Source organism: Brachycentrus maculatus, unplaced genomic scaffold, assembly GCF_059751285.1.
Source record: "Brachycentrus maculatus isolate JH-2025_06_01 unplaced genomic scaffold, ASM5975128v1 h1tg000355l, whole genome shotgun sequence".
Classification (NCBI taxonomy): domain Eukaryota; kingdom Metazoa; phylum Arthropoda; class Insecta; order Trichoptera; family Brachycentridae; genus Brachycentrus; species Brachycentrus maculatus.
Genome location: NW_028281104.1, coordinates 304,033 through 316,719, shown reverse-complemented (window position 1 = coordinate 316,719; position 12,687 = coordinate 304,033). Strand labels below are relative to the sequence as shown.

Sequence of the window (12,687 nt, the reverse complement as noted above, 5' to 3'; positions counted from 1 at the left end):
AGGAGAAGAATGTTTGCCAAGACAGGGAAGCGTGTCTCTCTTATTCAAAAGAAATTTATTATTCGCTTAGAAAAATAAAAATCTGATCAACAAATAATTAATACTTTTATGATGTATCATTGGAATATTTTCCTAACGTCCAAAAGTCAGTGAAATATAACCACAGAAAAATTAAAATATTTTGTGATTAAGCGAGACATTCGCCATCTTTTTGTTTGAAAAGAAAAGACAATTCGATTATATAATGTTAGAATTAAAGAAGCATTTGTAAAAGTACTTTAAAGAAACAATCTTTCGAAAGTGGCAAATATATAGATAGTAATTAGCGTTAAACCTTACCCAAGACAAAACACGAACAAATTACTTCACAGCGTACAGTCACGTCCAAAAGCCTCCCACCAGTCGAACATCAAATTTATTTCCCTAAATATGCAGAGGTGGTATAAAATTTTCAACCAGAACTGAACGTACGCAGTGACGGTAGAAAAATTTTAAGTTAATATGTTTAATGCACAGTTAACTATTGACCATAAGTTAAGTCGTATAATTTTTGAACTGCAATCTTCGCGTTAGCGGTGACTGGCGTTTTCAACAGTCAGACGTTTAAGTCGTGAAGATGTTCACCGTTTAGACGCAGGGGAGTCATTACTTAAGGGCTGCGAATGGGGTAATGTCACCCCCTCTAATGTATGAAGGTTCAGGGAAGTAAGTTCTTGGTTTAAAATACACTCGAAAACAAGGTCTCTAATATCTGTTTTTCTTCCTTCAAAGATTGAGACATTTAATCTAACGATGGGTGTAACTGTACATATTTAAATGGAATTAAACTAATGAAAATACCAATTTTTATTGATATCTATTTCTATCATAACAATAGTTGAAATTAGTATATTTTTCACTAACTTCATTCTTTTCAGAACTATTTTATATTTAAAACGCCAGAAAATATCAGGATCCATTTTTTAATACTTATTTTTTGGAATCTGTTTTTATTACTCAATTTTGAATGTGTCTAAAATCCAACATTTGTTGAGAAAGTTTGGGCAATTATAGGACATACCATACGACTTCTTGATGCAGGGTTCAATACTCTTATAATGTGCAATGATTTGGATAAAGTCTACAAGACATGTCATTGGGTGGTTCGATGCTGTATTTGTATACTAGGATTTAGCTCACTCAAAATATTGGGAATAAGAAAGTTTGGCCATTTAGAGGATATAACATACAATCTTTGATCTGGTCGTTCGATGCTGTATTTTTGTGCAATGATTTGGACACTCAAAAATTTGGGAATAAGAATGTTTGGGGATTTACAGGACATAATATACTATCTACTATCGGGAAGTTCTATGCAATAATGGTGTAAAAAATGTTGAACATACAAAATATTTTAAATCACTATACACCCATGAATAGTATATAAATGTAATTTTCTAATACGACTGATATTATAAATATTGTTTTAAGAGAATAAATATTTAAAGTTTGCTTATAAATATTTTTAATTTGAAACATCTCACAAATATTGGGCTCAAACATTTGTGAAGATACTCAACAGGAAATACACAATATAATATTATCAACATTTAAGTACACACTTACAAATATCTTTATTTTATTTACATTATTCCTTATTTTAATTAACAAGAGAAAATACAGTAAATATGTCATAATGAAACATTCAAATCACAACGTTTTGAGACAATGGTTTTTATATAATACAAAACGGTACACCACAAAATCAATAAATATTATTTTATCATATTTGAATTATTTGACTAGAAAACAACAAGACAAATATATAATTTGTTGTTTTTAGATTTAATTATTATATTATATTCACACGGAAGAAATATTCACAAGTAAAACTTACGATATTTTTACAGTATATTAATTAATAGATTTATCCCATCCACTGATACTTCGTGATGGAATTGCATTTTAATATATTATTAGATTAAAACATCATGTCTGATGATGTCGGTAACGACGAAACCCGGTCGCTGGTCAAATAAAATTAAATTGGAAAAGCTAAAAATATTGGTTGTAATCTAATAATATATTGTACATATATTAATTATGTAATGACTAACTGGCTTAGAAAAAAACCAGATTGTGTTGATAATTATTAATTAAATAAATAACAATTAACAATATTGTAAACCATTAAAAGTAAAGCAAATGAATTCATAATGAAAATATCAACTTATGTAGTTTAGTAACATATCGCTCACTCCTTTCAAGAACGTCATAAATCAAAAATCGTCAATTTTGAGTTGTGCATGTTTTCGTAATGCCCAGAAAATGTACTATATCCCAGCAAAAGCGGCATATTTTTAACTTAATATTTACCCGCTACAGTGCAGAGAGTGTTATTTTTGCATTTTGAAGAAAAGGTATTGTTTAATTATTTTTTTAAATATGCTAAATATTTTTCAAATGGAGAAAAAATATTCAGGTTTTACCTAAAAAGATCTATTACACAGTAAAAAGTTAAATAAGTGGCATGATATTTATTTTTAATACATTGTATTTTATGTTTGAACTTTAAAAACGTTCTCCTGAAAAATCAAGTTTTTTGATTTATGACGTTCTTGAAAGGAGTGAGCGATATGTACAGTAATCCCGGTAAAACAATGTACATTTAATGCTCTCAGGAATATTACAAATGGCTTAAAATTTAATACCTAATAATTTTTTAAATGCCCTTCTATAATCCAGATTAAATATTGTGTATATCAATGGATTTAGGGTCGAGTTAATATAACCCAACCATGTAATGAAGTTAATCAGCTTGTCTGTCGGACAGCAACTCGGGCAGAAGGGGAGGATGACGTACATAAGGAAAAAGGGCAACCAACATACTACAAATACACCCATGATTATCCCTAGAGTCCGCGCTGCTCTCCGCTCCTTGGACAAGGAAATCCTCTGCTTCTCTTCTATAAACTGGTACACTTGTCCCGGCTTCTTGGCTGCCGGTTGTGACGTGGGGTGCAGAGCCACCTGGTCATCCACTTGCCTCTGAGAGGCTCCGGAAGAATGCTCCGGATTGTCAGTCACCGATTCCTCCTGAGTCACCGGGGGCACAAGAAGCTTGTTCTTCGCTTTCTCATCGACACATTTCTTCTTTTTCTTTTTTTTGAATCGGTTTTCTTTCGCTTTTGCATTCGCGACGGATTCGTCGACATTTGGATGCTCGTTATGATTAGTTTCCGAACTTACGGACTCTTGATCCGGAGGAACGGGAGGGTCTTGCGTTCCTTTCTTGCAATTCTTTATTGCCATCGCGTTTATTTTTGAGGCTTTAGCTCTCTCTCGCAGCCTTCTCCTCGTGGCGATGTAGATTTCTATATAAACAATTGTCATGATGAAGAGCGGGATGAAAAATGAGCCCAATGAAGAATAAACCACGTATCCTTGCTGGGAAGTGAGTTGACAAGGTGTCTCCGGCAGAAATTCTTCGGGCCAATCATTCCATCCTAGTAGAGGTGGAGAGCTGATTATGAGAGATAATACCCAAACGCCACCGATCAATGCTAGAACTCTTTCCAGGGTTCTTTTTTGGGCGTAATTAATGGGATCGGTGATAGCCCAAAATCTATCCAAGGCTATGGCGCAAAGGTTTAATATGGATGACGTGCAACAGAGGACATCGCAAGTCACCCACATTTTGCAGAAAAGTATCCCAAATTCCCATCTACCCAGAATAGAGTAAGCTACATTGAAGGGCATGACCAGTAGGGCGACGGTTAAATCTGCTACGGCCAGGGACACGATAAAGAAGTTTTGGACGATCCTGAGTGGTTTGTAAGTGAAGACACTGAGTATGACTAGGATGTTGCCCACCACGGTGGCCATGATGATGAAGGAGAGGATGACAGCGGTGATGGCGGCCTCCCACTCGGGTACAGCCAGCTGGACTCCGAGACTGCTGGTGTACTGCGGATGGTCCACCGGAAAGCAGCGTTGCTCCTCATTGTTGCTGGCGTTAGGCGTCACGTTGTATGCGGATATACTATCGAATCTATCAGATTCCGCGTTCATTTTCAAAGAGTTTTAGAAAACCCAAATTTTATTTGACTACCTCCAATCGAGAGAAGTTTTGACTAACAAGAACATTTTGAACACAATATTTTTATCAGAGTTTTTAAGAACAAATTTGAATTATTTGTTGATATTTTCATATTAAACATTAATTTCTAATTTTAATATAAGATTTCATTTTGATTGTTTTAGAAATTATAATCCGTTTTTTATTTTTTATTCGATTTCTTCATGCTGTGTTTTATAACTGCTTGTACTGCCATGTGTAAATCTGAAAAAAAGAAAAAGTGCATTAAAATAAGTATCAATGTGTATTCTCAAACTAGAATCATAGAACAATTCAATCAGTACTTTGACTTAATGGATACAAATTCAAAGATTAACGAACATATTCTTTGTTTATGACAAAGCTCTAAATCTAGTAATTAATTGGTAAATAAAAACACGTTTTTCTTTACGAGAGATGTAATCATTGGTAAAATTGTTAATTTTATTAAAAGCTTTATTGTAAAAACAAAACAACACGAAATTTTCAATGGATTTGGACAATGATTACTCATTTTAAATATTACTTATTCCCGATTGTGTTCTAGGGCCGTATTTTGCCCATTGAATCAAAATAATTTACATTTAACTTAGTAATAAACATTGAAAAGTTAATTGAATTATTACCTACAAATTCATTTTACAAAATCATTGAAATTCGAAACGCTTTGTGTATTATTCAGATAAACGTTCAATGTATTTTTGAATAATAAACGACGGTAAAGCGAAATATTGTAATTAAGAAATAACATCAGATAAAACAAATAGTTAAATTCAATTCATATAAATATTTGCTACACTTTGTTTCAGTAACCAATTATTAGCAACTTTCATAAATAAATTGAATTCCGCATATTAAATTGTACTGCTTATCGATTTGTTATTAAATACTTTTGAGTTTATTCATTTAAACACGACTAAATTCTCATTATTCAAACCCTTATCCGCACTCAATGGTGCATAGGGCACTTCATCATATAAACGCATTATTATCTTGAGCGTTAACACACGCAGGAAAGGTGATGTCTTGAGGTACGTACTAGTTAGGATTTACTTACTAAAGTACTTATTAAAATTATTATCGCTGGTTTTTAGATTCTTCAAATAATAAGATTAGTAGTGTTCTAGTTGAATGCTTCTATTATTTTTTTGACATCTCATCAAAGATGAAAAAGAATATGGAAGTCTGGGCATTTACGGGGCTGACGACCGTCATAGGCTGGTTTAAGTGATCAGTTTACACACGTGTAACATTCACCAATTCTACCTATTATTCACAACCACACTACTCAAATTTTTGGAAATTCTATATATATGAACCAATTAATGAAACATTATTCTTGAATCACTAGAACTTCACTAGATACATCTATTGGTGAGATAAAAAAAAGCTTTTTACTAAGCAGAAACTCTTTTATTAGTATGTTAGGTCCGAATCCTGTAATGTTGTAAATAAAATGAAAGTTTCTGTTAAAATTTCCAATAAAATTTGTCGTATAAAGAGTTGAAAAATATGAAAATTAAGGCAATGAAATCCTATTCAGGTACCAGTCCAGGGTATTGTACAGTAAAAAAAATCACTTTTATTAATTTGAATACGTTACACGTTCTCATTTAGGTTTGAACATTCAAAATTTTCGTGTTTAGTCATAACTGTATTTTTTTAGTCGTTAATGTTAACACAATAGTTTCGAGAACTATAGATGTTCTCATCTACACGTGATAATGCAAACAGTCTTATATAAATGTTGTGTTTTTTCAATTATTATCAAAACTTATTTTTAAGAAAAACGTATTGAAATAATTTCGATGGTTTGGCGTGTGAAACGATTGTGGTTGGAAGTCGAAAAAGCCGAGGAAGAGTTGACATGATCAAGTACATCAAAGGATTTGGTCACGAGTAAGGGCAGTCGGGGTGGCATACTCGTGCAATTTAGTCATACTGCGCCCTTCAGGTAGTATTTAACGAAAATTATGCTACATAAATTATCTGAAATTGTAGTTATATTTGTATAAGCCATTGGAAATTTGCATAGATGTCTTGAGATGTGTACTATTAAGGATTTATAAGTATTTATTTTATTTTTATTATTATTTTGTTTTATTATTAAAACATTATCGCTTAGTTTTAGAATTTTAATTAATAAAATAAGAAATGTTCCAAAGAGTTAAAAATTTTAAAATATGTTAAGGTTATGAAATGATATACCAATATGTATTTTACCACGATATACCTACGTATTTTTCGAAATATGTGTGTATTGATAAAAGAGGTCAGTTGAAATGTCCGGCTTTTATTATATAAAATCTGAAACGAAATAGTTAATAAAACGGTATCGCTTTTATGTCTCCAATATAGTATGACATAATATCGAAAATTATATAAAAAATATGTTTATAATAATCGTAAGGCAAATATTGGAAACCGTTTAAATGGGTCGATTTTATTGCGGAGGTACTGTGTTATTTTGATCGCTGTATATTTCGGTAGGGATTTTATGAAATTCATAATGAAATCCAGCGACACACCCCTAATAAAACCCTTGTATTTTAATACAGCTCCAATACCACATCCCTTTTCCTGATAGCTTTATCTGATTCCCAATAGGGGTGGCATTATTATTATTTAAAAAAATATATATTTAAATTTATAGTGAGATGAAAACACTGATAATATTAAAATAATGTAGGTGTCATAAGTATTTAACATAAGAGTCGCAAAACGAGTTATTGTTCATCCAAACAAATATAAATGTTTATTTACAACATTTTGAGTGTGTTCAAATACTTGTTCACAGTATTTGAACACACTCAAAATGATGTGAATATATTAACTGGTCAAATTATAAAATAAAAAAAAATAAAAAGAATATGTTTTAAATTTAAACAATATATATAGAAGTTTCAAGAATTTGAGTAGTGTGGTTGTCAATTATGGGTAGAATTATTGAATGTTACTCGGTGTAAAATAATCGCTAAAACCAGCCTATTACGATCGTAATCCCCGTAAATGCCCGGACCTCCATATTCTCTTTATCTATGTTGAGATGTCAAAAAAAATGTTTTTACTTGTTTTTTCAATATCTTAAATGAAAAAGGAATTCATTGATTGTTTTGGAATTGTAACAAAACATCGCGTTCAAATTCGAGCGTATATCGCTCACTTTTTTCAAAAACGTCATAAATAAAAAATCGTCAATTTTCAGTTGTGCATGTTTTCGGAATGTCCAAAAATTGTTCTATATCTCAGCAAAAGCGGCATATTTTAAACTTAATATTTACCCGCTACAGGCCAAAAAATGTTGTTTTTTCATTTTGAAGAAAAGGTATTGTTGAATAATTTTTTAAAATAAAATAAATATTTTTCAAATGGAGAAAAAACATTCAGATTTTACCTAAAAAGATCTGTTAAACAGTAAAAAGTTCTAAAAGTGGCTTGATATTTATTTTTAATACATCGTGTTATATATACAAACTTTAAAAACGTTCTCCTGAAAAATCAAGTTTTTTTATTTATGACGGTCTTGAAAGGAGTGAGCGATATTTAATTTTTATATATACCTGTGATCAAAGGCGTGCATTCTATCTATGAAGAAAAGCGTGACAAATAAAAACGCAATTATTACCTATCCTACCTTAGTAAGTAGTATCTAGCTTACCTTACTACCAACCTCTACTGTCTACCTTAATTATTCTCTGTGCACGCCATTGCCTGTGTAAGGTGTTTGTTTTTACTGACTATGGTGAAAATGCGTTTTTTTAATACTCTTTTTTTTCCTGCGATGGCAGCTCCATCTGTTGAATATGACATCAATACACGTAATACTAAACATGGTTAATGAAGGATAGCATTATTCTTGATAGTAAGCGTTTCAAGCTGCTGTTACTTAGCATTTTCAATGTTTTTGATTTTGCATTGCTGTCATAGATTGTAAATATTTTCTTGCTTGATAAGCTATGTGGGTTTTTATTTTATTTATTTTCCATGTAACTACTTAGCCAAAGCTATGCGGGGTACATAGTAATAAAGTAAGGTTCATTTCAAAATAATATTAACTTTAAAACTATTACTTAAAACAGGAGTTAAATTTTAAATCTTCGTTCTTATTCGTCATTGCCAAGGGTTGTGACCCTTTTAAATAGTTTCAAACAAATTCGAAAGTTTGTGTTTATACAAATTGATTATTAGTTTTTGGTTGATATCTCAAAGGTTCATTACTGGAGAACTTAAATGTTTGAGCTAATATTTTAAACGAAAAATCACGATATTAATGCTTGAAATATGAAGTGAACTTTTCTATTTTTCGTGCTTTGAATACTTGTGGGATAGATAAATAAGTTAAATTAATTTATTCGCCAGTCACATTGTGGTAATATATATCCATTTTAAATTTTAAAATATTTGGTAAATACCACTATCTCTTAAATACGTACGCGACAGGCTGCACCACGAGAAGCCACACGTTTCGTACTCGAATTTTTTTAGAATACATTTTAAAATTAGATATTTTTAGAAACACATCTTTCAAAAAAATATGTGTTTATAAAAATATCTAATTTTTATATATTTTTTAACTTTTCTAACAATACAAAACCATTTTTTATTTCTAAGAAAAACATATTTTTTTAAATACAAGAATGGTGTTTAATACAAAAAAATCAATTACGTTAAACCTGGGTTTTTAGAAAATCAAGTTGCGGGCTATTGATTATCACGCCTGAAAATCTATTCTAACATGTGTTTCGATGCATTCCGCATCACTTTCAAACACCGGTGATTGAAAATGAAACGGAATGTATCGAAACACATGTCACAGTAGATTTTTAATAATAGCTATATTTACCAAGAAATATTAAAATTAAAAATAAATAAATAAGATTCTAAACTTGATGACGTCTTTCTTCAAAAATCGTTAAACTTATAGAGAGCACACGAACGTCGATGGTACTAAAGTGAGATGCATGACGCATTAACTACACAATGTAACTTTACAACTAGGTCAAGAGTGGCAGTCTAGTATTAAATGAACGACGTATATACATATGCACTTAACTTGCAAGAGCTTTGAACGAAACCACGTAGTATATACATACCACGTTGTTACCTCAAAGGAAAATTACAGCGAGAAGGATGATTATACGCTTAAAGAATTTTACAAACACGATACCAATTTTTAGATTTTTTTTACAAAATACATATTTAAATATACAAAATAGTTGGCATATACAAAATATGTGAAATATTACGTTTCTACCTCACTAACAAAGTAGATACTTGTGTTTAGAGAGGGAGTTCGTTTTACAATTATTAATTTTACAATAAAGAAATAATAAGTATATCACAAATTTATGTCAAATATTCACATTTAAAAACAAGGATATGGACACACTAAATCCGAATTAAATAACTTGTCTAATTATAAGCTTCATAAAAATTTAAAATTGTGATTTCAGGCTTCTCTCATTACGTAAAATAATTCGGGAAGGAACTTGCAAACAATAAAAAATAAAAGTGTCTTACTCATATCTACCATATATACTATAACCTATAAATATTTAGACTTTCATATTCTTCATCATCTTTGTTGAGATGTCAAAAATCCAAATATTCAGCATTGGTTATTATCAATTATAATACGAATTATTGAATTATTAAAATCCAATTGGCCACCTCCGTAGTGTAATGGTTAGAGCGTTTTACAAGTACAATTTTTTTAATTCAAAATCTGAATTTCCCCCACTTATTTATATTAAGATTTTTTTTAAATAATATATTTACACAGATAAATAAGAACATGGCAGTCTGACCATTTACAGGGCTGAAAATCTGTCAGAGGCTGATTTAAGTGATAACACACCAGTACCATTCACTATTTTACCCACGATTGACAATAACATTGTTAAATTTCAAAAGGGCTTTTCACGGCAAAGTCTCGATCCCTAAACTTGGTGCTCGATTGCCCTTGAGTCTTCCTTAACTTTACTCGGAAGCTTAGAGATGCAATCGCGAAGAATAAGAAGAGCTCAACTCTCAATTGTCTGAAAAATCCAAAAACAAATCTGTGGATTGGGATTGCTTTAAGCCACTGTCGGTCTATTTCCGTTGGAAGTTAATACAAAAGAGGGAAGCAACAATCCCCATTACAACTTAAAAACGCTCTCTGCGGATACATTCTGGTTAATCACAAATTCGCCAGTCATCGTAATAAAGAAGACCACTCGCAGGCTGTCAAATTATAATACATGCGGTGACAGCCTTAAGAGTAAATTTTGTAAATTCTGCTTAATTCTCCAGGGCCAGTGGTGTATCGCTAATTTAAATAATGCATTTTAATCTTGACATTTTACCTCACATTTTATAACTAACTAACTAACTAACTAACCATCACGCCGCTTCCCCGCAGGGGTAGGCAGAGAGAATCGAACGCCACACCACTCTGTCTTTGCAAACATTCTTTGCCTCTTCTACATTCATGCATCTCCTCATACATACCCGACGATTATTACGACTCCTGACCCGGCCGCTTTCAAGTATTTGATATATATATATATATATATATATATATATATATATATATATATATATATATATATATATATATATATATATATATATATATATATATATATATATATATATATATATATATATATATATATATATATATATATATATATATATATATATATATATATATATATATATATATTAAATTCATATTAAATAAAGAAATTTAAAAATTGAAGGATATTTTACATTACACTAAAGAACAAACAAGACGAGGCAAACGAATTAATGAAATAAATCCTTATAAGTATGAATTTAAGTTTTGTCGAGTATATACGTAATTTAATAACGGTTTAAAATTATAATATAGTATAACATGCAAGGAATCCACAAACATTGCATACATACAAGTTTAAAAATTGATGCAATATATATGGTATAATAACGGGCAGAATGGTGAACGTTGCACAATTGTATAAAGTGATCACTTAAGCAGGCTTGTATTTACAACCTTGGGATACTTCGACTTCTATTTTCATAATTTTTCGTCCTTCCATCTTTCTTTATAGGTGTCTCAATAAACATTGATTTTAATGTTGAGACACCAATAATATTGATGTCGTCCGTATGGTAAATAATCTAGTGTCTGATGGAATAAATCATAATACATTGTCGATAATCAGCTAGAGATCAAATAGAAGTATCTATAAATGAAGTATTCTAGGAATAAATATTTATAATAATTGCAAACAGATTTGGCTAACAATATGTTTTTTTAATTGTTGTAATGTGTATATTTGTCTCTTTGACTAATAAATTTACCGACTACTGAGGCCAACTGAAAAAGTAACTTTTATCCATTAGTCATAACTGTAGACCAAATGTAAACCAGGCTTGAAAAAGGCAGTCTCCAGCCCCGCCACCCCGCTGGATGTCTCTCGCGATGGAATTACGGCCTGTGTATCACTAATCTTATCTGACTGGAACAATACTCGTTTTGCAATTTAATCTGCCTTCATGACGAAATATGGCGCAAATTCTAATCTGCTCCAGTCAAGCGACATGTAACGAGAGATTAACAGCTTCAATATAATGGATTATGTATATAAACTCTAGACAAGGGACTTCTGTCGGTGTTTAAGCATTCAGGGGATGCAAAAGCTATACGCTGATACGGTACATTTAGTCCGCTAGAACAATTGAAGGGATCATTGCAAAAACTGCACTTGACAAAGCTGGTGAATTTTCCAGGAGATTAGAAGACTATGAATATTTTACTTAACTTACTGCATCTATTTTGTTCGTACGTAATGTGCACAGAATATGCTAAGTTCTCAATGTGAGGACAAGGACTAAACCCATTGCTATAATATACGATGACTATTTGTTAACCCACGTCCATACGATACGATGACAATTTTTAAACACACATGATGTGATGACTACATATTTCTACTCCTACACTCACACGATGTGATGACTACATATCGTAGTCGAACAGGAGAAACTGACCAACTACCAAAACGTAAAATGTTCAGGAGGCCCCATTTAAGTCAGTTTTGCTTGACAAGAAAACAAACATCAATGCAGTTAGTCATTTTTAATAAATCAATATATTATACTTCCAAGTTTAAAATCCTTTGGGATTTTTTTCAGGGCAATATTAGGCTAGTAAGATATCAAATAGTTAATTACCAAAGGTTTTGTAAAAAAATGCACTTGGTCACTTTCTCTTGTACGACTACGATATTTTTATTATCTCACCCACACACTAAAATGACAACATATTTTCTACACACACATGATACGATGGCTACACATTTTTACTCCCTCACCTACACGATGCGATGACTACTTATTTCTATTATCTCACCCACACACTGAAATGACTACATATTTCTACACCCATACTCACATGATACGATGGCTATACATTTCTACTCCCTCACCTACACGATGCGATGACTACATATTTCTACTCCCTCACCCACACGATGCGATGACTACGTATTTTTACACCCCGAATTACACGATGTGAATACTAATTTAAAATAAACATAAAAAGTATTTTGAGTACCTATGTC

At 31.4% G+C, this 12,687-nt stretch overlaps 1 protein-coding gene across 1 annotated transcript; it reads right to left on the bottom strand.

The window, feature by feature from the left end:
- Nucleotides 1-2,676: 2,676 nt before the first annotated feature.
- On the bottom strand, nucleotides 2,677-4,234 carry Oct-TyrR (Octopamine-Tyramine receptor). The gene has a single exon (XM_088269532.1). It carries the CDS (start codon nucleotides 4,048-4,050, stop codon nucleotides 2,677-2,679), a length of 1,374 nt encoding a protein of 457 aa, XP_088125658.1. The 5' UTR covers nucleotides 4,051-4,234.
- Nucleotides 4,235-12,687: the final 8,453 nt, after the last annotated feature.

Coding starts and splice junctions, on each gene's coding strand:
- Oct-TyrR (XM_088269532.1), bottom strand. CDS start 4,050: ATGAACGCGGAATCTGATAGATTCGATAGTATATCCGCATACAACGTG.